At 40.8% G+C, this 25,542-nt stretch overlaps 1 protein-coding gene across 1 annotated transcript in view; it reads left to right on the plus strand.

Annotated features, from left to right (window-relative positions):
• Positions 1-23,210, plus strand: part of fer1l4 (fer-1 like family member 4) — a 38,237-nt gene extending 15,027 nt beyond the window's left edge. The window contains exons 19-49 of the mRNA XM_059328884.1: positions 226-334; positions 884-1,112; positions 2,187-2,319; positions 2,413-2,513; positions 2,702-2,789; positions 3,307-3,423; positions 3,511-3,663; positions 3,908-4,103; positions 4,768-4,892; positions 6,049-6,183; positions 7,085-7,258; positions 7,969-8,079; positions 8,163-8,324; positions 9,730-9,931; positions 10,353-10,465; positions 10,673-10,789; positions 11,580-11,622; positions 11,897-12,000; positions 12,662-12,796; positions 12,870-12,989; positions 13,706-13,833; positions 14,123-14,293; positions 15,506-15,660; positions 15,832-16,013; positions 16,760-16,845; positions 17,427-17,525; positions 18,411-18,528; positions 19,521-19,644; positions 19,948-20,252; positions 21,290-21,390; positions 22,221-23,210. Of these exons, the coding sequence (XP_059184867.1) occupies positions 226-334; positions 884-1,112; positions 2,187-2,319; positions 2,413-2,513; positions 2,702-2,789; positions 3,307-3,423; positions 3,511-3,663; positions 3,908-4,103; positions 4,768-4,892; positions 6,049-6,183; positions 7,085-7,258; positions 7,969-8,079; positions 8,163-8,324; positions 9,730-9,931; positions 10,353-10,465; positions 10,673-10,789; positions 11,580-11,622; positions 11,897-12,000; positions 12,662-12,796; positions 12,870-12,989; positions 13,706-13,833; positions 14,123-14,293; positions 15,506-15,660; positions 15,832-16,013; positions 16,760-16,845; positions 17,427-17,525; positions 18,411-18,528; positions 19,521-19,644; positions 19,948-20,252; positions 21,290-21,390; positions 22,221-22,401 (4,317 nt within the window). The 3' untranslated portion in view covers positions 22,402-23,210. The remainder of the gene's footprint in view (positions 1-225; positions 335-883; positions 1,113-2,186; positions 2,320-2,412; positions 2,514-2,701; positions 2,790-3,306; positions 3,424-3,510; positions 3,664-3,907; positions 4,104-4,767; positions 4,893-6,048; positions 6,184-7,084; positions 7,259-7,968; positions 8,080-8,162; positions 8,325-9,729; positions 9,932-10,352; positions 10,466-10,672; positions 10,790-11,579; positions 11,623-11,896; positions 12,001-12,661; positions 12,797-12,869; positions 12,990-13,705; positions 13,834-14,122; positions 14,294-15,505; positions 15,661-15,831; positions 16,014-16,759; positions 16,846-17,426; positions 17,526-18,410; positions 18,529-19,520; positions 19,645-19,947; positions 20,253-21,289; positions 21,391-22,220) is intronic.
• The last annotated feature ends 2,332 nt before the right edge of the window (positions 23,211-25,542 follow it).

A 25,542-nucleotide genomic window follows, 5' to 3' on the forward strand; every position in this document is an offset into this window, starting at 1 on the left:
CCTTTTCCCCCTGTGTCCTTCTATCTTTACTCACATTACTAATTTAACTTACGCCTCTCATCTTTAATGTATAACTGAATATCGTCGGCATAGCGACGGACAAAAAATACCTTTTAAATAACTTCGAGTATAACCTCAAGTGCAAAGATTAACAATATGAGGCAAACAAATAATGTATCGTTTATACTCTAATCGACTGTTTCTCTTTCTGTTTCTGGTCCTCAGGGTTTCCTGGGACAAAGGGAGGACTTCCTGTTGTTTGCATCTCTGTTTGAAGTCACGATGATGGACCCGTCGGTAGGAACCAAACCGGTGGCCTTCGAACTCTCCATTGGTAAACACTCCTGGATATTATATATATATATATATATATATATATATATATATATATATATATATATATATTATTGTAAATATATCTGGACTAGATCTGCTATATCTGGTTAGAATAACATACATGACAAATAGTGTAAAGTGCAGGAGAGGCAGAAAACCCAGATGGGCTTATTTAAAGCCTCCACCTACAATTTCATAGTTATAAGAAAGTAATAAACTGAAAATACGAAAAAACATCAACAAGTTATAATGACGATAACAAAAATAATATAAAAAACAAAAATTAACATGATATAAAAGTGTATTTGTGTGTGAATTAGAATGTTAAAACAGCAGTTAAATGGACTTTTAGACATCTTTGGAAACATTTTATAGAGATGGAGTTCAAGGGTCAACACCTGATGTCAGATCTGGACCTCTGCTGAGCCAGAACCAGTTGGTCACCTGATTTATTCCCACCATCAAACCCCTCAGAGATCCACCAGCTGTTCTATATTATTATTATTATTATTATTATTATTATTATTCTATGTTCTGTTTCCTGCAGGGAATAACGGGAAGGCGGTGGGAGTCAGCAGACCCAAGAAGAGCCAGAGCAGGGAGGAGCTGAGGAGGAGCAGGGAGGAGCTGAGGAGGAGCAGGGAGGATCTACATGATGAGGAGCAGGGTCTGCTGGAGTCAGAGGAGGAGCTGGACAGAGAGGAGGTGCTGAGTCCTGAACCAGAGATCAGATCTGTGTCTGCTGCCACCAGACCTCAACCCACCGAGTACGACAAGTAAGTAACCACCAGGGGGAGCTGCTGCAGATACAACAGGACACAATCAGATACAGCAGGACACAATCAGATACAACAGGACACAATCAGATACAGCCGGACACAATCAGATACAGCCGGACACAATCAGATACAGCCGGACACAATCAGACACAGCCGGACACAATCAGATACAGCCGGACACAATCAGATACAGCCGGACACAATCAGACACAGCCGGACACAATCAGATACAGCAGGACACAATCAGATACAGCAGGACACAATCAGATACAGCAGGACACAATCAGATACAGCCAGACACAATCAGATACAGCAGGACACAATCAGATACAGCAGGACACAATCAGATACAGCCGGACACAATCAGATACAGCAGGACACAATCAGATACAGCAGGACACAATCAGATACAGCAGGACACAATCAGATACAGCAGGACACAATCAGATACAGTCAGGACACAATCAGATACAGCAGGACACAATCAGATACAGCAGGACACAATCAGATACAGCCGGACACAATCAGATACAGCAGGACACAATCAGATACAGTCAGGACACAATCAGATACAGCCAGGACACAATCAGATACAGTCAGGACACAATCAGATACAGCCAGGACACAATCAGATACAGCCGGACACAATCAGATACAGCCGGACACAATCAGATACAGCAGGACAGCAGGACTGTTGGTCAGATTTCTGTGTGTTTAACAAAACATGTTTGATGCATATTTAAACTGCTATATGTCTGATATTTTAATACATCTTCAAATTAACACACAACAGTTACAGCACAAACACTGACCTTTATCTCTATCTGTCTGTCTGTCTGTCTCTCTGTCTGTCTGTCTCTCTATGTCTCTGTCTGTCTGTCTGTCTCTCTGTCTGTCTGTCTGTCTGTTTGTCTGTCTGTCTCTCTGTCTGTCTGTCTCTCTATGTCTCTGTCTGTCTGTCTGTCTGTCTGTCTGTCTGTCTCTCTGTCTGTCTGTCTGTCTGTCTGTCTGTCTGTCTGTCTGTCTGTCTGTCTGTCTGTCTGCCTGTCTGCCTGTCTGTCTGTCCTCCAGGTCTTTCCAGTGCATCCCCCTGCAGCCTCCCTCTGAGAAACAGAAGCCGTGTCTGTTCGTCTGGAGTCAGTTTGAGGATCACAGTTTCCGTCTCTATCAGGCCAACTGGCTCAGCAAGACGGCCGACCGGCTGGTGAGTCCTGTTATTAACCAGAGGACAACATCACACACACAACGATGATAAACTCTTCATCCTCTCCTCCTCCTCCTCCTCCTCCTCCTCCAGGAGATCGGTCTGGACCAGGTGGATCGTCTGCTGAGGAGGCCGAGGAGTAAAGCCAAGGAGCGTCTGGTGGAGGTGCTGCTGGAGCTGGTGGCAGCCTGCAAGTCCGTCTCCTCCTCCTGAACACATGATCAATACAGAAATAGATTGATTTCACATCGGATTTGATTCAGTTTGTCCCTGTGCTTGTCTGTCTCTCTGTCTGTCTCTCTGCCTGTCTGTCCTCTTGTCTGTCTCTCTGCCTGTCTGTCCTCTTGTCTGTCTGCCTGTCTGTCCTCTTGTCTCTCTGCAGGCAGTTTAGTGTTTTTGCAGACAGAAGGTCTCAGTCTCGTCCCAACAAACTGGACAAATGCAGGAAAGAATACATCAAGAAGAAGTTGGTGAGTCTGTTCTTGTTCTCTGTCTCCTCTACCTGTCTCCTCTACCTGTCTCTCTCTACCTGTCTCTCTCTACCTGTCTCTCTCTACCTGTCTCTCTCTACCTGTCTCCTCTACCTGTCTCCTCTACCTGTCTCTCTCTACCTGTCTCCTCTACCTGTCTCCTCTACCTGTCTCTCTCTACCTGTCTCTCTCTACCTGTCTCTCTCTACCTGTCTCTCTCTACCTGTCTCCTCTACCTGTCTCTCTCTACCTGTCTCCTCTACCTGTCTCCTCTACCTGTCTCTCTCTACCTGTCTCTCTCTACCTGTCTCCTCTACCTGTCTCCTCTACCTGTCTCTCTCTACCTGTCTCCTCTACCTGTCTCTCTCTACCTGTCTCTCTCTACCTGTCTCCTCTACCTGTCTCTCTCTACCTGTCTCTCTCTACCCGTCTCCTCTACCTGTCTCCTCTACCTGTCTGTCTCTCTACCTGTCTGTCTCTCTACCTGTCTGTCTGATTAGTGTCTGTCTGTCTCCAGGTGTTTGTGGCCAGGCAGGCGGTGAGGGCCCGGAGGAGGATCACCAGACGGACCACCAAGCAGAGGTTACTGGACAGCAGGAAGCTGCTGAGGATCCTCCGCCTGCTGGCCAAAGAGGTCAGAGGTCATAGAGTCCCTTCATGTCACCATGACGACGTTAGATCAGTCTGTGTGTCTCTAAAGCTCTGACTCCGCCCCCTCCAGCCCCAGACCACCATCCCAGACGCCTTCCTCTGGTTACTGAGCGGCAGTAAGAGATTGGCCTACGTCAGGATCCCCTCCTACTCCATCCTCTTCTCATTGGTGGAGGAGCAGAAGGGGCGGGACTGTGGCCGAGTGACCACCCTCTACCTGAAGGTACCTGTCTCTCTCTCTCTCACTCTGTCTGTCTCTCTGAACACTCTGGAGATGCTCATGAGAAAAGCTTCTTTTTTTAAAATAGTTTATTTATTCAGTTTCAAAACATTAAGGTACGAAACAACCCTGTGTCTCTCTCTCTCTGTCTGTCTGTCTGTCTGTCTGTCTGTCTGTCTGTCTGTCTGTCTGTCTCTAACTGTCTGTCTCTCTGTCTGTCTGTCTGTCTGTCTGTCTGTCCCTTCAGTCTCCAGGAGGCTCAGCCAGTGAGATCTTTGCTAAGCTGGAGGTCTACCTGTGGCTCGGTCTGGCCAAGTACAGTAAAGAAGCCACCAGCTCCTTACCGGAGGAGTTCCTGCCGGTGTTTGAGGAGGAGGAGGAGGAGCAGAGGAAGGTTATGGCTGCAGGGAAGAGGAAGCTTCCTGTCAGTCTGTCCTGCCAGGGTCAGTCTTCTTCTTGTCCTTATGACCTGATGCTCCATGTTACAGTGTTGTCCCTGTCCTCAGCAGCAGCTGAGTTTCCTGTAAAGAGACTGTTGGTCAGATTTCTGTGTGTTTATCAAAACATGTTTGATGCATATTTAAACTGCTATATGTCTGATATTTTAATACATCTTCAAATTAATACACAACAGTGTCACAGCTACACATATAGTCAACTTGTTTGTAGAGTGTCTGGAAGCCTAGTAGGGGTTCTCTGTTATTTTTGTTAACCTGTTTTCTCCAGTTCTTTGCTCATTTAGGGAGCTTAGCATTGTCTGTTTTGTTTGGTAGGTTTAGCTGAATCTTATTTTCCAGATAGTGACTTTTGTTTCTTATTTTGGCCTTGGAGACGCTGAAGATTTAGCTGCTTCCTTTTTCTGTGCTACTTAGTTGGTTTATCTCTGTTTATTCCTTTTGCCTGTTAATAAATATTATAATTGTTCAACTTAGAGTCCCTGCAGCCATTTTTTCTGCATAGTTTTGGGTTTACCAAACATGTTACTTCCTGTGACTCCTAGACCTCAAACTAAGCTCATAACAGTGTCCTCCTGTCTGTCTGTCTGTCTGTCTGTCTGTCTCCTGTCTGTCTGTCTGTCTGTCTGTCTGTCTGTCTGTCTGTCTGCAGACAGCAGATACTTCCAGCTGCGCTGCCACCTCTACCAGGCTCGCGGCCTGATGGCGGCGGATGATAACGGCCTCTCGGATCCTTTCGCCAAAGTCCTCTTCTCCACACAGTGTCAGGTCACCAGGGTACGTTCCTCCGTCCCACCAACTAAAGGGTTAATATGGTTATTATTAATAAATTAGCTCTTCGTTAGAGAGTCACAAGCTTCAACCTGCTCTCAGAAAAAAAACCTGCTTGGAAATAAAACTGTGATTGAGAGTCTAAAGTCTTAATTATTTACCATCATTTTATAATATCAGTACATTTTTTACTTTGCAATAAAAATGAGCTTGTTGTTTTTAAAAACAAACCGGTTAGAAAAAAGGAAATTTATTTTTATCAGCAGAGGTTAAATTATATACTAAAATATATTTTCTCCAATATGCAATATCTGAAAAATGCAAAGTACTCTCAGGAAAACAAACAAACACAAAAAAGATATATTAATAATTAATGCCAACTAGCAGAAATATATGTACACAATGTGAATATAATGTATGTATATGTCTTATCCTTTATATCCTTATTCTGTCTTCTATATCTGTGTGTCTGTATCTTGCTCTGAGCTGCTGTGACGACTAAAGTTCCCCACGGTGGGATAAATAAAGTCAAAACTTATGTTATCTTATTTGAAATTGGGATTTATTATCATCCTGAAGATGCCTATTGTTATTAGGGCCACATTTAGAAGAAAAAAATAATTAATTACGAGATTAAAGTCCTAAATATTGGATGAATTAAATGAATAAAGTGGTTTATAATTGGCGCTGGCTGCTGATGCAGTCGATCACTTCCAGTCATTTTCCTTCAACAACAGCAGATTTCCTCCAAGTCCGTCTGGTTCCTTCTGCCGAAAAGATGACAGTTCTTTCATATCATTTTTAAAGTCCTTACTAAGTCCATACTAATGACAATGTATAAGTACATTTCTACAAAATGCTCCACAGCCCTCATTTTAACAACCCTCCTCCTATAATTTATTAAATATTTATGACTTTATTCTCATTCAATATTCATGAATTTGATCTTTTATTTTTATCATATTATTGCAATAAAAGTATAAAAAAAAGGTACATTAACTCCACCTAAACAGAGGTTGCTAATCTGCTGGGTAGCATTTAGGGAAATACTCTGACAGAAAAAAAGGAAATTTGTTAAATATGTATGTTTCTTTTTTTCTTTGTGTGTGTGTGTGTGTGTGTGTGTGTCTGTATGTGTGTGTGTGTGTGTGTGTGTTACCAGGTGATCTATGACACTCTGTCTCCAGCCTGGTGTGAGTGTTTGTTGTTTGACAGAGTTCTTCTGGAGGGAACTAAAGAAGAACTCCAACAGGATCCGCCGCTCGTCACCATCAACATCTACGACCACAACAACATGGTAACACTCTCCTTCTTCTCTTCTTCTTCTCCTCTTCTTCTTCTTCTCTTCTTCTTCTCTTCTTCTTCTCTTCTTCTTCTCTTCTCCTCTTCTTCTTCTTCTCTTCTTCCGCTGCACCTTCAGCAGGTGAAGACAGTAATAACTTCAGATCTATAGTCCCAGTCTGAGTACTGACAGCTCTGCCCACCGCTTCAATCACGTCCTGCAGCCTTATGGGGCTTTGGACAGCTGTCACTGTTTCCTGTACTCTTTGATAAACCAGAGCAAAGCCTGATCCAGTCAGCAAAAGACCTGTAATCACGGTTCCTCACAGATAAAGATCTTCTATATCCTCCATGGAGAGAGCCGCCAGACACACGACTCGCCACCTCTCCCACCGTCCATCATGTAGCCAGCTGGGAACGTGAGCGCTGAGAGACCAGTTGGTCAAATCCATGATTTTTAGTTTGCAGAGAGAGTCTCTGAAAGTATAAGACAGATGAAATTTGAAACATGATCACAAACATTATTAATGTACAGAGATAACAAAAGAGGACCCAGGATCGAGCCCTGGGGCACACCTGTTGGGAAGAGCCAGAAACCATGGTTCCATGGTTTTATTGATCATGATTTTGGTTATTATCAATAAAACCATGTTAAATGTCTAGATATCAGCTCTTAAATTAAACTCTTATCACATATTTTTGTTGTTATCATTATATTTGTCCAAACAAATGAACCTTTAGTTGAACCAGACATTAAAATGAACAAGAAACTGAAGAAAACAAGGAGGTCTAATAGTTTTTTTCATGTCTGTATATATTTGTCAGTTAGAAGTGTGTGACATCGATCCCACAGTAATATTTCCTGAATCGTTATCATTACTTATTAATTATTATTATTATAATTGTGTGTGTCTCAGGGCAGTATCAGGCCTCTTGGTCGGGCGTTTGCTGAGCCGGAGTTTAAGATGGTGGAGCAGCACTACCAGAAGCCTCGTCTCAAGTTCTTTGACGTCAGCATGGGGAAACTCCCCGCCGGAGAGCTGCTGGCCGCCTTCGAGCTCATCGAGCTGGACTACTCCGGGTTTGGAGAGGTGACACCTGTCAATCAATCATTGTCTCTCTGTTTGTACTTTTATTGTCCATCATTAGGGCTGTTTCCACTACAGTCTACTACCCAGAATGAGGGTCTCACTCTCTGAAACGCCTCTAATCTGAATACGAGCCGTCCTGAGGGTCTTTTGTCAGGACTTCTTTAGTCCCTGTAGTAGAGCAGGGTCTTTATTCTCCCTGTAAACAGCCTGGTTGCTGATTGGATAGAACGCTAAGCAGGATGTGACGTAGTACTGGACGCCACAACAACACGCAACATTTGTAAAAGCTGGTGAAGCATTGTTGACAACTTAGCAACTTTGTTGCTATATTTAGCAACTTTTCAGACCCCCTTAGAGACTATTTTTCAGGAAAGCAACTGGAGACAAATCCAGCTGAGAATATTTCTGTTTCTGTAAATAAATCCCACCATCTTTGGTTGAAACTGAAACTCCTTCAGTGTTTATTATTCAGTGAGTCGTAGACCTCCTCCTCACAGATACTCTGATGTTTCTGACCTGTTTTTGAAAGCAGGAGTAGCCGTAACAAACAGTTTAGAAGATCTCTGATTCATTGGAGGAGGTCAGAGTTCGTCATGACGGACTAAACTAGCCACAGAGTTAATTAACACATTGAACATTACCAGAAAACAGCAGAATGCATGAATTCATTCAGATTAACGAGCTGTGAACTCCTCCTCCTCCCCCTGCAGCCCAGTATCCCGGCCTGCGTGGACCCCCAGGAGCTGACCTACCTGGAGGAGCAGAGGTGTTACATCATCCCAGAGGGGGTCCAGCCGGTGCTGAAGACCTTCAGGATCGAGGTCTCTGGACACGCTCTGTAGATGTGTGGTCCCATGTTTTAGGGACATCAGAGACATCTAAACCTGAGTGTTTCTGTGTCCAGGTTCTGTTCTGGGGTCTGCGGGACCTGAAGCGGGTGCAGCTCTTCGAGGTGGAGCGGCCCCTGGTCCGGGTGGAGTGTGCAGGACACCAGCTGGAGTCTGAGGAGGTCCAGAGCTACCAGGTCCACCCCAACTTCAAGGAGCTGGTCCGCTACATAGACGTGGTCAGTCCAGGAAGTATCCTGATCCTTTATTACTGCAGTACAAGTACTAATACACACTGTGAAATGACTCCACTACAGTAAAAGTACTGCATTCCTTACTCGTCATGCAGAATGAACCCACTCAGATTATTTTATATATTCTGAATATATTATTGGATTATTATTATTATTGATGCATTTATGTTAGAAGAGTTTTAATTTCAATTATCATGAATTTTATGTTGTTGTTCTCAACCTGAAAAGTAACTAAAGCTAAATGTAGTGAAGTAGAAGTATAAAGTTACATCAAATGGAAATATTCAAGTAAAGTACAAGTACCTCAAAATTGTACCTCTAAAAGTACAGTACTGAATCTTTAAGGTTTGGTCCTTGCAGGGTTTGAATCCTGCTCAGAGCTCTTCCCCTTTAAATCACGGAAGAATTATTGTTTTCTTTAATTTCTTGTTCATTTTAATGTCTGGTTCAACTAAAGGTTCATTTGTTTGGACAAATATAATTATAACAACAAAGAGTTTAATTTAAGAGCTGATATCTGGACATTTAACATGGTTTTATTGGTAATGATTTTGATTATTATCAATAAAACCATGGAAAATGTCCAAACAAATGTACCTTTAGTTGTAAAAGGCATTAAATGGAGAACAGACCGGTGGTCTAATAATTGTTTCCATGACTGTATATGTCTCAGTCTCACATTAAGCCAAAAACAAACAAACAGACGACTAAAAGAAGAGCAGATGTGTCTCCTGAGTCAGACCTTTCTAACGTTCTCTGGTGTTCTCCTGGTTCCTCCTGAGTCAGACCTTTCTAACGTTCTCTGGTGTTCTCCTGGTTCCTCCTGAGTCAGACCTTTCTAACGTTCTCTGGTGTTCTCCTGGTTCCTCCTGAGTCAGACCTTTCTAACGTTCTCTGGTGTTCTCTGGTGTTCTCTGGTGTTCTTCTGGTTCCTCCTGAGTCAGACCTTTCTAACATCCTCCTGGTTCCTCCTGAGTCAGACCTTTCTAACGTTCTCTGGTGTTCTCCTGGTTCCTCCTGAGTCAGACCTTTCTAACGTTCTCTGGTGTTCTCCTGGTTCCTCCTGAGTCAGACCTTTCTAACGTTCTCTGGTGTTCTCCTGGTTCCTCCTGAGTCAGACCTCTCTAACGTTCTCTGGTGTTCTCTGGTGTTCTCCTGGTTCCTCCTGAGTCAGACCTCTCTAATGTTCTCTGGTGTTCTCTGGTGTTCTCCTGGTTCCTCCTGAGTCAGACCTCTCTAACGTTCTCTGGTGTTCTCCTGGTTCCTCCTGAGTCAGACCTCTCTAACGTTCTCTGGTGTTCTCTGGTGTTCTCCTGGTTCCTCCTGAGTCAGACCTTTCTAACGTTCTCTGGTGTTCTCTGGTGTTCTCCTGGTTCCTGTGGTGGAGCAGGAGCTCCCGGAGCAGGCCTACCTCCACCCTCCTCTGGCCCTGTTCGTGGTGGAGCAGCGGGCCTTCGGCCGGCTGGCTCTGGTGGGAACCCACATGGTCCAGAGCCTGATGGACTACGCCCCGAGGGAGCTGGGGGGCGAGGAAGAGGAGGACGAAGACGAGCCCAAAGATAAAGGGAAGAGCCACGACAGAAACCAAACAGGTAGGAGTATTATATATAATATTAATATATAACATGATATTATTAAAGACCACACAGGTAGGAGTATTATATAGATATTATATATATATAACATAATATTATTAAAGACCACACAGGTAGGAGTATTATATAGATATTATATATATATAACATAATATTATTAAAGACCACACAGGTAGGATTATTATATAGATATTATATATATATAACATAATATTATTAAAGACCAAACAGGTAGGAGTATTATATAGATATTATATATATATAACATAATATTATTAAAAACCACACAGGTAGGAGTATTATATAGATATTATATATATATATATATATATATATATATATAATAACCCTAACCCTAACTCTAACCCTATCCCTATGATGAAGATCAACACTCTGTTTGTGTGTGTGTGTCCCTCAGTGAGGAAGAGTATGATGAAGATCAACACTCTGACGTCAGTGAAGAAGATGGGACTCAGCGGGCTGCAGATCAAACAGTCCAAGATACCGATCAACCCCATCAAGATGGTCAATGTACGCAGATATTGATCTGTATTAAACACAGGAGATCAATATTGATCTATATTAAACACATCCATAAAGGATTAACTGATGTTTACTGTTGATGTGTTGATGTTTACTGTTGATGTGTTGATGTTTACTGTTGATGTGTTGATGTTTACTGTTGATGTGTTTATGTTTAGTGTTGATGTGTTGTTGTTTACTGTTGATGTGCTCCAGGCTCCTCTGAAGAAGCTGATGAAGAAGGGGGAGGAGCTGGAGGAGGAGGCTCCAGAGAAGGAGGAGCTGGACTGGTGGTCCAAGTACTACGCCTCCCTGGAGGAGATGGAGAGACAGGTTATTGATCCGCTGTCTGAATAACAATAAGTTCATTATTAGGACAAAACTCTTTAAACTCTCTTTCATAACCACTTATTATTGCCCTGAACCTCGATTAGATGTTTTGGAGCCTAAATAAATAAACTGCAGCCTCTTTTTATTTGACTGTGAACCGTTGGTGTGTGTTTAACTCCGATCTGTGCCGTGAACCATGAAACCATCATATGTGTCCTTATTGACAAACAACCTATTCTGTTGTTTGGGTTGGAGATCTTGTAGTGATGAGAATAAATTAAAGAGTTAACTATATTAACACACCTGCAGCATAAAGGTAAATACCAACTTCAAACCATGGAATTTATAAAAACTAGTGGACGTCACTCATTGCTCTGAACCTTTGATTTCAGATTCTGGTCATATTCCCATTGACGTACATACAATCAGACTTCTCTTTGCAGCCTGTGAAGTCTCCCCCTGCTGGCCGTTATACAGAATGCAGCTTTAAGTCACTTCCATGTGCATGAAAAGTCTGACAATATGCCGAGTTAATTAGATCCCTGGTCAGATTCCTGCATTCACACATTAACAAATACTTGTTTTCAGATGTATTCTAGTTATAAGATCTTTAGATAACAAAGGAAATGACAGAATGAACCAACGTTAAATGACTTGGTAGGAAAGGACGAGGACAAGACAGACTAAAACAGATCACTGCAGCAGGAAATAAAGGACAAAAAAAGGACTTTCTGAGTTTCTGTACAGTGAATATGTAATATAATGAATGAATCAGCATGTCGTCTGTCTGCAGGCTGCTAAAGAGGAGCAGGAGATGGAGGAACACGCAGAAACAGGTAACGTTTTAACTTCTACTTTATTATTTCAGTGATATTCTTTCATTTATTCTGAATTTTCTCTTCAGTACAAAACACATTTAACAATCGGTCCAGAAGTTTCTCTCAGTTCAGAGGGAAACTTCTGAAAAATCTAAACAATAACATAAACAAACTACAAAATAGAATCTGGACACTAAATGTAATGAAAACCCATGTTGACAGAGTTGTGTTTGTTAGTGTTGACAGAGTTGTGTTTGTTAGTGTTGACACACTTGTTTTGTTTGTTGTTCAGATGGAGGGAATCTGTCCATGGCCAACATCGATGAAGAGGAGGAGGAAGAGGTGGTGGTGGTGGAGGTCGTTCCTCCCAAACGCAAAAAGATCGCAACGCTGCAGGTGAGAATAAAAGTTAATAATCCAGTCTGAGAGAACGAAGCAACACAGAAACACTGAATCTAAATGTAGTGTGTCAGATTTTTAGCCTCTCTTTGCTTCTAGTTTTGGTTTTATGGCATATTTACTGAATGGTTTCTGCCTGATTCAGACTTTACATTAAAACACAACTATAGCCGACTGGTGGAGGCTTGGATCAACAATGAACAAAGTTAGTTCAGTTCAGATTAACTGGAGAAGGAGGTGGAAGATTTAGCTACAAAAAAATCCACATAAGTTCTTCAGGAGATGGTGGACACAAAACACAAAATGAAAAAAAAAGACGTATAATAACAAGACACAAAATGAACAAAAAGACATAAAATGACCAAAAAAAGACACAAAATGAACAAAAAGACGTAAAATGACCAGCCATATAAAGTCTATGAGAACCAATATATCTTCCAAACCACTCAGAAGGTCAATCTTGGTGTCAAAATCTACATTTTCTGGGTCAAAGAATCATTTAAAGCTGTTGAGACCAAACCAGAGCAAAAAAGAGTCGATGTTGGTCTGACATTCTTCAGGAGAACACCAGAAGCTGATCTCCAGTTAATAACAGCACATTTTATTAATATTAATATGATATTAATGTCTAACTGAGTTTGTGTGTGTGTGTGTTCAGCTGTACGGAGGAGATCTGGAGTCAGAGTTCAGTCAGTTTCAGGACTGGCTGAAGATCTTCCCGCTCTATAAAGGCAGAGCGAGTGGTGAGGATGACGAGGAGGATGAAGAGGAGAGGCTGATGGGAAAATACAAGGTGGAGTGTCTGTCTGTCTGTCTGTCTGTCTGTCTGAATTGTTCCATAATCAATAATCAATAATCATCCTCAGGGCTCCTTCCTGGTTTATCCCATTGAACCCGGAGATGAAGAAGACGTAACGTGTCAGATCACGAATGGAATCCCCAAAAACTCCCCGATCAAAGTCCTGGTCCGAGTCTACATCGTCAAGGTACCTGTCTCTCTCTGCAAAAACCAACTGAATAAATAACTAGAATTAAGCAAAAAACATGCTTAAAACAAGTCAAATTATCTGCCAGTGCAGTAAGTAAATGTTTCTTTGTAAGAATTCTTTAAGTAAGTAAAAATATCTAGAAACTGAAAAACAATGATGTCTTAAAATAAATCCAAATATACTTATTTTGAGCAATTGTGGCTTGAAAAGCCAGACCGTAGATACTGGTGATAGAAAATGCGTTTGAAATATCATTTAAACTCCATGCAACTAAAACTCTCAACTGGAGCCAATATTTGAGGTAAAAACTCACCATATTCAACAGTTGAAGAGATTGAAAAGCATGAAAAAGCTCACAATGTCAATCCTAAAAACAAGTCTTTACACAAAGCTGAAACCCCTGTGAAGAGGTTATTCACTCATTTTAGTTACAAAAAGACACATGTTCCTAAAATAAGCTCATAAAGCTATGGTCAGTAGGTAAATTATACTCAAAACTAGATAATTTAGATACTATTGATAGATAGAAGAAGAAAATACTTGGTGAGCTTCATGTTTTTAGCAGTGTTCTCTCCATCCACAGCCAGTCGCAGCCACCTTCTCATTTTGCCTTCCACAGTGTCTTTTATTAACTATGTGTTTGTGTCCCTGTCTCTCTGTGTGTGTGTGTGTGTGTTTGTGTTTGTGTGTGTGTTTGTGTTTGTGTCCTGCAGGCCACCACTCTGGCTCCCACTGACCCCAACGGTAAAGCCGACCCGTACCTGGTGGTCCAGGCTGGAGACCAGCTGCTGGACACCAAAGACAGATACATCCCCAAACAGCTCAACCCCACGTTTGGAGAGTCAGTACCTGTCTGTCTACCTGAACCTGTCTGTCTGTCTACCTGTACCTGTCTGTCTGTCTGCCTGTACCTGTCTGTCTGCCTGTACCTGTCTGTCTGTCTGTCTGTCTGTCTGTCTGTCTGTCTGTCTGTCTACCTGTACCTGTCTGTCTGTCTGCCTGTACCTGTCTGTCTGTCTACCTGTACCTGTCTGTCTGTCTGTCTGACTGTCTGTCTGACCATCTGTCTGTCTGTCTGTCTGACCATCTGTCTGTCTGTCTGTCTGTCTGACCATCTGTCTGTCTTCCAGGGTGTTTGAACTCACGCTGTCTTTCCCGCTGGAGACAGAGTTGGTAATCAAAGTGATGGATCACGATCTGATCGGGGCTGATGATGAAATCGGAGAGACTCGTATTGACCTGGAGAACCGGTTCTACAGCCGCCACAGACCGTCCTGCGGCCTGGCGCTCTACTACGACACGTCAGTACCACGAATACAGCATCTGCCTTTAAACCTCTGATTGGTGATTTTAAAATCAGCCCCTAAAACCTGAAGTTTCTCTGTAAATCCAACAGAAGTGTCAACTCTCCTACTAAATAATAGATTTTTCAGCCTCTGTAGCAGATAGAAATGAAATTCATAAAGTATCTGAGAGCTTATAGCTGTTATATCTGAGCTCCCTCCGCTATAGTCGTCTTCACCATGATTTATAAGTTCTGGAAAAGTCCCATGATGCATTGGGACACTCCCACATGTATTCTGATGCATTTCATTGGCCAAGAGACCGAAAATAGGTGGAAAAAACTACAAATACTACAAAACCACGTATCCTCTTTCAGCTTTAATGGTAGAATAACACAACAGCGCCCAACAGGTTTTAATGGTAGAATAACACAACAGCTCCCAACAGGTTTTAATGGTAGAAATGCGGTAATGCTTTCCTGGCTTAAATGGGTTAAAACCACAACATGGTAGAACCAGTACTAGAACTCTCTAGAGCCACATGTTAGACCCAGAACTAGGATACTTTGGTTCCACAACCAGAGACCTTAACTTATTAGAGAGCTTCAGCACTAGTAGTCAGGCAGCTTAGCTAAACAAAGGGACACGCCTGACAAAAGCACCACATTTTGTCCACATGCTCTCTATCGCCATAGGTTTCAATATTTGATGGGAGCCACTTCATCAAGATTGTGGATCGGAGATGCTAGCCATATAAAATCTATGAGAACCAATATATCCACTCAGAAGGTCAATCTGGGTGTCAAAATCTATCAGATATTTTTGTTGTTATCATTAAATCTGTCCAAACAAATGAACCTTTAGTTGTACCTGACATTAAAATGCATTGAAGAAAACAACAACTAATTGACCAAAAAAGAAACAAATTGACCACAAAGACCAACCTGTCTCCCTACCCGCCTGTCTCTCTACCCATCTGTCTCTCTACCTGTCTGTATCTCTACCTGTCTGTATCTCTACCTGTCTGTATCTCTACCTGTCTGTCTCTCTACCCGCCTGTCTCTCTACCTGTCTGTCTCTCTACCCTCCTGTCTCTCTACCTGTCTGTCTCTCTACCCTCCTGTCTCTCTACCTGTCTGTCTCTCTACCCGCCTGTCTCTCTACCTGTCTGTCTCTCTACCTGTCTGTCTCTCTACCTGTCTGTATCTCTACCTGTCTGTCTCTCTGCAGTGACGGCTACAACATCTGGCGTGATGCGAAGAAGCCGACGACCATCTTGGCGGAGCTCTGCAGGAAGAACGGCGTCCCGTCTCCAGAATACAGAACCTCCGAGGTCAAAGTCCTCAACAAGATCTTCAAGATCCCACCGGACGCCGTACCTGAAGGTAAGACAGGCAGACAGACAGGCAGACAGACAGGCAGACAGACAGGCAGACAGACAGACAGACAGACAGACAGACAGACAGACAGACAGACAGACCCAGTTGGTCAGTATATTTTTATTTCCAGGCGTTTTTATAATATACATTGTGTTGTTGTTGTTGTTGTTGTTGTAGCCCTGCTGAAGAAGAACCAGCGGTCTGAGGAGGAGGAGGCTGAGATGGAGGAACACGCGGCCCTCAGCGTGTTGCGTCGTTGGGGGGAGATGAACGAGTTCCTCCTGGGAGCCATCCCACTGGTCCCAGAACACGTAGAGATCAGGTCCCTGCTGAACCAGGACAAACCTGGACTACCTCAGGTAAACAATCACAATAACACAAACCAGGACTACCTCAGGTAAACAATAACAATAACACAAACCTGGACTACCTCAGGTAAACACTGTCGTGGCAATTTTAACAACTGCACTAAGTTAATGGGTGAGCTGGCCAAACACAAAGCACCCAATACTCTGTTCAGCAAGATTTATTAGCACATTTGTGTTCCATACACCGCACAATCCCGAATGGCTCTTTTACAGTACAACAAAGTCCCGTACACCGCTCGACTTATGTCTGTTGTAGTTCCCAACATTGATTCTTCAACAAGACTCAATGCGGCCCTATCTTCCTGCCCTATACATCACATCAGGACATGTTCCCCTCTCTCATGGTGTTATCATTGTTAAGTTCACAGAGTCAGTTCCCACAATGCCTTGTGTCTTGAATATCAAGTAGGTCGCCGCCTACCTCATGTCCGTGAAATAGCCACGGATTTGCTTAACTCAAAATCTGTGGAATAGCCATGGAATAACTCAAATTTCTGTGAAACTGACACGGATTTCGCTACAATGCAAGTTAATGACAGTCATATCCCGTGGCTATTCCATGGATATTTTTTCCTTTTGTTTTGTTCCAAGTCACGTGACTTTCAAGATACATTCAAATTAAATTAAATTTTGTCAGTTGGTTTTTGCAGTGTTGAACACTTGCCATGGAAGCTAACTGACTAGCTCTGTGTTTGTTTGTTTGTTTGTTTGTTTGTTTGTGTGTGTGTGTGTTCCAGGGTTACCTCCATATGTGGGTGGACATGTTTCCGACGGACGTCCCGGCTCCGCCCCCCGTCGACATCAAGCCACGAAGCCCTGAACAGTGAGTCAAATACTGATAGAAAGTCTGATAGAAACTAAATCAGAATCATTTATTCTGCTCATTGAATCATTGAGTCTATTACAGTACATCACAGTAGACATAAATAGAATCACCAAGTACAGTAGAACTGAATAGAATTTACTCAAATAGTCACTTATACTCACTATCAGCTGTAGTAAAGTTGAATAAATCTGTTAAATATAGTCACATTAGATGGAATGTATATTGTACAGTAGTCAAATGTAATATATCAAGTAAAGTAGAGTCAAATAGAATATATATATAAAGTAAAGTAAAGTCCAATAGAATATATATATATATATATATATATATATATATATATATATATATATATATATATATATATATATATATATATATATATATAAAGTAGAGTCAAATAGAATATAGGGTTAGGGTTATATATATATATATATGTACATATATAGAAAGTAAAGTGGAGTCAAATAGAATAAATACAGAGTATAGAAAACAATATTTCCAGTGTAATACAATAGAGTATAATATAATAAAAGTGAATAGAGAAACAGCTGTTCTGTTTGTTGTTTCCATGGCGACAGGTACGAGCTGCGAGTGATCATCTGGAACACGGACGACGTGTTTCTAGACGACGTGAACCCGTTCACCGGCGAGCCGTCCTCCGACATCTACGTCAAAGGGTCCGTTAACTCACGTTACCACGGCAACAGGATCAATATGGACGGGCACATTAACCCTTAACAACCAGAGATCATTAAAGGAACATTATGGGATATACAACACATTTATGATGTTTTTACCCCTAAAAGTCAAAGATCTGTGATGTGACATATAAACGTTACATTGGGTTTATGGAATTTATGTTTAGGATATTTATTATTCTAAAATAATTAAACTAGACACCTTTTCTGCTTAGAAACACAAATGTGCCTTTTTTTTCTTTGCATCTGCACAACATTTATCAGAATTGTGACAAGATAGAATAAGATTATTTTTGTTTATATTTGGCCAAATGCACTTTAAATTGAACAGCAGAGCATAATATTCATTTAAAATAATTCAAACAGTGAAAATAATTGAGTGGCCTTTTACTATTTTTGTTATTGAGACAAATACGTCACACCGGGATTTTTATGTTAAAATATTAATGTGTACACGTCTCAGCGATGTTTTTGTTACTTGTTTAATATTAATTTGTTCAGGAAATCTGGTCAGAACAGGTTAAATGTAATAAAGGACATTAATGGATTAGAATCGTTAAATGGGTTTAAACTTAATAAAAAATAAGCTTTTTGAAATTAGCCACTTTTTCACATTTCTGTTTCCTCAGAAACATGTTGGAGAAGTCACTTCCTGTCACAGTCACACAGTCAAACAGTCTTAATGAGTTAATGTGAAACATAAAGCTGAATATGAGATTCTAGAAGATTTAAAGTGTTTGTTACATGGTGCCACCATAGGTTCTTATGGGTTAAAGCAGACGAAGAAAGAAATATGTGGTCACTAAATGTTCTGGATGGAAACAGACAGAAACTGAGTGTTTGTTGCGTCTTGTTGTGTTGCAGCTGGTTGAAAGGAATGGAAGGAGAGAAACAGGAGACGGACGTCCACTTCAACTCTCTGACCGGAGAAGGAAACTTCAACTGGAGATTTGTGTTTCGCTTCGACTACCTTCCTACTGAGGTACAAACACTAAAAAACGCCAAACACCTGCTGCTTCACTGTTGTCAAGTTAAATGTAACTACTTAATAAACAGTGTTGTGGTTTAATTCATGAAAATGTGTAATCATTTTAAATTAATCATGTTTTACATGTTAAATCTTGACCTGAAAATGAACTAAAGCTGCCAGTTAAATGCAGTGAAATAGAAGTTTAAAGTTAAATAAATAAACTACTACTAAGTTTTTATTTTGGGGTTCATGAGTTTTACTGCAGGCAGCCACCAGGGGGCGATACAGGTGTTTAGGTTTCTATCTTTATAAACAATCTTAACTATAAACTTATTAAAAAATATCTACTGAGGTAAAAAAAAATCTAGTAAGAAATAGGGTCATTTAATTGATTGATTGATTGATTGATTCAACTTTATTGTCATTACACAGAATACAGGTACTAAACAATGAAATGCAGTTTAGCATCAATCCAGAAGTGCTAAAAGGCAGTAAAGAGCATGAGAACCTTTTTTTTTCTGTTAGCAGCAGTTAGCTGTAGTTAGTGCAAACAGTTTAAATAGAATAAATAAAGTGCAGTAGAATAAATACAGTGATGGACAGATCAGTGCAGATGTCAGATCAGTTATCAGGATCTGATGTCTTAAAGATCCTGTCACTGTAAGAAGTGGACAGAAATGAAACAAACAGGCAGATAACTGCTGATCTACGGACTCTGGAGAGACGCTGAGCCTCGTGTTGTGCAGCGCCGCCATGTTGTCACTAATTACTCATAGACTTCTTTTGTCAGCCAGTGGAGTCGCCCCCTGCTGGCCAATAGAAAGGATGCAGCCTCTTAAATTCACTTTCCAGGCTGGAGTGGTTCATGTTGGCTGTAATAACCACTGCAGCCACTAGGGGCTCAATACATCTCAATGAATCTCAATAAATCTAAATAAATCTCAATAAATCTCTATAAATCTCTATAAATCTAATAAATCTCCTCTCGTTCTGTCGTTCTGCAGAAAGAGATTGTGTTCAAGAAGAAGGAGTCGTTTTTCTCTCTGGAGGAATCTGAGTTTCGGCAGCCGGCTGTTCTGACGCTGCAGGTCTGGGACTACGACCGGATCGCCGCCAACGACTTCCTGGGTGGGACACACACACACACACACACACACACAACCACACACACACCACACACACACACACACACACACACACACACACACACACACACACACACACACAGGCTACAAATTCTCAAATTATCTCAAATGTTTACTGAAACAGGCTTATAATGAGAGACGGGTCTTTATTTTCACTATAGATACAGTATAGAGATAATTTGTAGTATAGATACAGATTTTAGTTAGAAAATTAAACTCCAAAGCGAATCGTTCTGATGCTAACATGTTGTTTTGTTGTTTTGTTGTTTTGTTGTCGGTCCATCAGGCTCCATTGAGTTACGTCTCAACGACATGGTGCGAGCAGCCAAGTCCTCCACTAAATGCACCATCGACCTGGCGAAGGACCGCGCCACGCCCAGATTCTCCATCTTTAGAGCCAAGAAGATGAAGGGCTGGTGGCCGCTGACCCGCCTGAAGACGGCCGAGGACTTCGAGAGGGAGGAGAAGGAGCGGGAGGAGGCCAAGAAGAAGAAGGGCAAGAAGAAGAAGAAGAAGAAGGACAAGAGGAGTCAGATGAAAAAGGAGGACATCGAGTTCACCGACAGCATGGGCAACACTTTCCTGCTAATGGTACTAAAGAAAACATACTCATTATGCAAATTTACAGTTAAGATCTAAATCAGATTTATTTAGATTCATTTCACCATGTAAAAAGTATTATTTCAGCAACATGTATAACATCCAGGCTGCAGAAACTAAACTCTGGTTCAGTAATCTCCACTCTTTTAGTGGGCAGATAACAAGAAGGATTCTGCATTTTATGTAGCCTGGCTAACATAAATATATCACATATATCACAATGAGATCATGTCTATCATAGCGTCTGTAGGTAGCTCTTAGCAAATCATATCAGTTATACCAGATGACGTATGTAGAGAGACAGAAATGATGTTTACATAGCCAGACTAGCCCATCTCCCATCTCTACTTTGGGACTAAAACGCTCAATTCTGCTTCTTCAACGTTTTTCTGCAGCATGTTCTGACTCTGGCTGCTCCGTAGTTTCAGCTCACAATAGGTGATAGGAACATATATTTTGCTACAGTTTTAGCCAAAGACACGGGGAACATGTGGAGGGATCAAGACAATATGGCAGCCAGTGACAACTGCTTTTTAGATAAAATTTCATATTAACAATGGATGATAGAAGCATCAAATTAGGTAGTTATGCTCAAAGACACAAAGTAAAAACAATACAGATATGGACCCATCATACATTTTTAATATGGCGCCATTTTCAAGATGGCCGCCACATTGAAAATTCGTCGTGCCTCTATATCTAATTTTGTTCTGTCTTTGGCTACAAGTGTGCCAAATTTGACGCTTTTATCATAAAATGCACAATCCTTCTATAATTTCTAGCTAAGCTGCCCCACTATTTCTGACCAAAAAGACGTATAATAACCAATAAAAAGACACAAAATTAACAAAAAAGATGTATAATTCCCATAAAAAAGAGACAAATTGACCAAAAAAAAGATAAAATGACCAAAGAAAGACGTATGATAACCGATAAAAAGACACTGGAAGCATGGAAGCTAACTAACTAGCTCTGTGTTTGTTTGTTTGTTTGTTTGTTTGTTTGTTTGTTGGTTTGTGTGTGTGAAGGGGAAGGTGGAGGCGGAGCTGCAGCTGGTGACGTTGGAGCAGGCGGAGGCCAACCCGGTGGGCCGAGCCCGCAAAGAACCGGAGCCCCTCGACAAACCAAAGTACGACACACACACACACACACACACAGACCACCTGTTCATCTTAACGTAGAGGAGGCGGGGTTTATGATCCTCCAGAGCGTTTATTGGGCGCTAAGAATGTCTCATCAGCGTCTGTAGGTAGCTCTGAGCCAATCAGATCAGTTCTACCAGATGACGTAGTAGAGAGACAGAAGAAGACTGATGTTTACACGATGGCGCCGAACGATTATTGCTGTTTGTGCAGAAAGATATATGAAGGAGGAAGGACGCTCCACATATGAACACTCTGCAGACAGATATATGTTTATATTTATAAGGCGATCAATGGCAAGACGACCACAACGACCGGGGTCTGGCTAAACCCTGTTAGCTTAGCCGCTAGCTTAGCGTCTGCTGCAGCCATGTTGGATCTGTTAGAAAACTACAAGCTTCCGTCTGTCCAATAGTACGAGTCATCGTCTCTCCGTCCCTCCCCGTTCTGTGATTAGATCCCTAAAACAGGGCTAAGAATCGCCATGGAGACCATGCTGCCTTGACATTAGAAACTAAATCCAGCCACAAGGCATCATGGGTAAACTCAGACTATTGATTAGATTAAAATCACTGATTTATTCAGTTAAATCTCTTAGTAAAAGCTGCTGATGACCTTTAACCTCTTCAGCTGAAAAGAGTCTCTGTGGTCCTGCAGCGTCCCACCAGCTGATTGATTGATTGATTGATTGATTGATTGACTGATTGATTGATTGATTGATTGATTGATTGATTGATTGACTGATTGATTGACTGATTGATTGATTGATTGATTGATTGATTGATTGATTGATTGATTGATTGATTGTCCTCTGCAGCCGTCCCACCACCAGCTTCAGCTGGTTCGTCAACCCGCTGAAGACCTTCATCTTCCTCATCTGGAAGAAGTTCAAGAAGTTCATCATCGCCTTCGCCGTCCTCGCCATCCTCACGCTCTTCCTCGGCCTCATCGTCTACACGCTGCCGGGACAGATCTCCACCCTCATCATCAAAGGATGAAGAGTTCCACATCTCCACCCTCATCATCAAAGGATGAAGATCTTCAGATCTCCACCCTCATCATCAAAGGATGAAGAGCTTCAGATCTCCACCCTCATCATCAAAGGATGAAGATCTTCAGATCTCCATCCTCATCATCAAAGGATGAAGATCTTCAGATCTCCACCCTCATCATCAAAGGATGAAGATCTTCAGATCTCCACCCTCATCATCAAAGGATGAAGAGCTTCAGATCTCCACCCTCATCATCAAAGGATGAAGAGTTCCACATCTCCACCCTCATCATCAAAGGATGAAGAGTTCCACATCTCCATCCTCATCGTCAAAGGATGAAGAGCTTCAGATCTCCATCCTCATCATCAAAGGATGAAGATCTTCAGATCTCCATCCTCATCATCAAAGGATGAAGAGCTTCAGATCTCCATCCTCATCATCAAAGGATGAAGATCTTCAGATCTCCACCCTCATCATCAAAGGATGAAGAGCTTCAGATCTCCACCCTCATCGTCAAAGGATGAAGAGCTTCATGTTTCTGATCGTGGACTCATTCAAGTCAAACTATGATCAATATTTAACCTGATCAGTAAAACACAGTTATTGTAATTATTTACAGGAGAAATAATCAGAGTTTTAGTTTTACTGTCAGATTTAAATCTCATATTTATATTCTGTAAATTAATAATTGTTTTATTGTGAAACTGTTTATTAAATGATCATAATTCTGATAAATCAGCAGCTTCCTCCAACATGAACATAACTCTGATGTATAAAAGGATAATTTGTTGATTAAATATAGTTTTGGTTGTAAATTTTATATTTTGAAGGTAAAAAAGTAAATAAATAAGTAAGTAAATTCTATTTCTTTGTTTTATTTTGCATTAACTTGAGCCTCATTTTAAACTTTTTTTTTATTTTTTTACTGAACTAAAAAGAGAAGAGAAGAATAATTATTTTAAACTCTTTAAATTAAACTTCTTGTTCTGACTCGAGGATTCGTTGGTGCAAATTTTCCCAGTTGGGAACTCATATTTCCAATTATTTTGAATGCAGCATTCCTCAGAAATAACAGCAAACATTCATTTTGGTTGTAAATTTTATATTTTGAAGGTAAAAAAGTAATTTGTTTTATTTTGCATTAACTTAAGTCTCATTTTAACCTTCTTTTTTTTTCCAAAATGAATGTTTGCTGTTATTTCTGAGGAACGCTGCATTCAAAACAATTGGAAATCTGAGTTCCCAACTGGGAAAATTCATGTCAACACCTCCTCGAGTCAGAACAAGAAGTTTAAATTAAAGAGTTTAAAATACACAATAGAAACAATTTGATATCATGTGATTATTTTTCTGTAATAATTATTAATTGTGATTAATTGTGACTCTTTTTTATAAATATCTCAGATCAAGAGGATATCTGCTTATTAATGTCTGATGAGATAGTTCTTCTTAGTCAGCATCTTTTATGTTCCACTGTTTCATCTGTTTTCAGTGTTTTGGTCCTTAATTATCTAAATAGTAATAATATTACAGCTTGTTACTGAGATTTTATCACCTATACTGAGTAAATACATGCTGGAAACTAGAATATCAACAGTTACAAAGCTGTTTCACCAACACTTACAAGTATAAAACTGATATTTCAAAGTCATAATTTCTAATTTCAAGCATAACTAAGAAATCATAACTTTGACATATTTTTACCTCTTCACATCTTTAAAACAAGCAGCCAGATGGAATCAATAGTTTTATGATCAATGAATCAATAGAAGTGTGTATTGTTGTGTAGTGTGTATGTGATTAACTAGAACATTAAACTGACACTTGATATTTAAACATTTAACATGAAACATTTAACAACAACAATCAAAAAAGTAACTTGTTATCAGTTATAATAAACTAATTCTAAGGTATTTGTGGTTCATTGAGATTAGATATTTTACTGGTTTTGGAAAGTTTTGACAAGACACATTTTATTCTTCCATTGGCAGATAATTTTGATATTTTTAAGCAAAATACACCTAATTTTGTACTTTTTTCTTGTTTTTGAGAGGTGGCTTTCTGCAGTGTGTTTACATGTATAAACAAACATATGAAAATAATAATAATAATAATAATAATAATAATGATTGTCCACTCCAAGATGTGACATTAAAGGTTAGAAATAAAGATTTGAGTGAGATTCAGGAGTCAGACTGGTTCTGGTCTCGGGGCGGAGACAGGAAGTCAGAAACGTTTGTTTACAGACGTTGTTTACTCTGGTTGTTTACTCTGGTTGTTTACTCTGGTTGTTTACTCCGGTTGTTTCCTGTGAGACTCTGATGATGTCGCATCACGTTAAGACAAACTGGAGCCTAACAGGAAGTGATGTCACAAGACCACAGTAAGGTTCACTCACAAAGAAAACAAAAATAACAACATTTTAGATTATTTTAGACAACAACAAAAGTTAGACTTTATTAATACGCTTACACACTCAAACAGATATGCGTTCATCTCTCTCCCACATTATTACATCACAATCTGAACTGTTTTCAACATGGAGAAGAGGAGGAAGTCACAATAATAAAGCAGCTGTTGGTGTTTCTCAGAATAACCAGACAAAAGTCACAAAAAGTCAGAATGACACTGAGTCTTTTCCTACGTTTCTATGGATAAATTATTTCTGTAGAGTATCTGAGGCATCGAGCAGTTTACTCATTTATTTTTTTGACTATTTTTCTCTCCCTCTGCACTCTAGTGATGATGTCATCACTCTAGCCTCCATAGGGGAACACTGGGGGATTATTTGGTGTTTTTGCAGAATAATCAGATTCCTGCACATCTGAGAGATGTCCTTATGTGTCTTTTCTGTTCATTGTGTGTCATTTTTTGGTCATTGTGTGTCTTTATATTCATTTTGTGTCTTTTTTGGTCAAAACCAACGGAAAACAACACGTAAGAAACAGAAGAAGAAGAAGTAGAAGAATAAACCCGGTGAATACTGTATAAAATGGGTGAATATTATGTAGAAATACTCAATAAAGACTGTGTGTGTGTGTGTGTGTGTGTGTGTGTGTTGCTGTAACGGGGTCGCGCTCGGTCAGCAGTGCGCGCTCCCGCGGCAGAGCCCCGCCGCCGCGCACCGTGAGCGCGCCTCTCTCTCCA

This window comes from Centropristis striata, chromosome 3, assembly GCF_030273125.1.
Source record: "Centropristis striata isolate RG_2023a ecotype Rhode Island chromosome 3, C.striata_1.0, whole genome shotgun sequence".
Taxonomy (NCBI): domain Eukaryota; kingdom Metazoa; phylum Chordata; class Actinopteri; order Perciformes; family Serranidae; genus Centropristis; species Centropristis striata.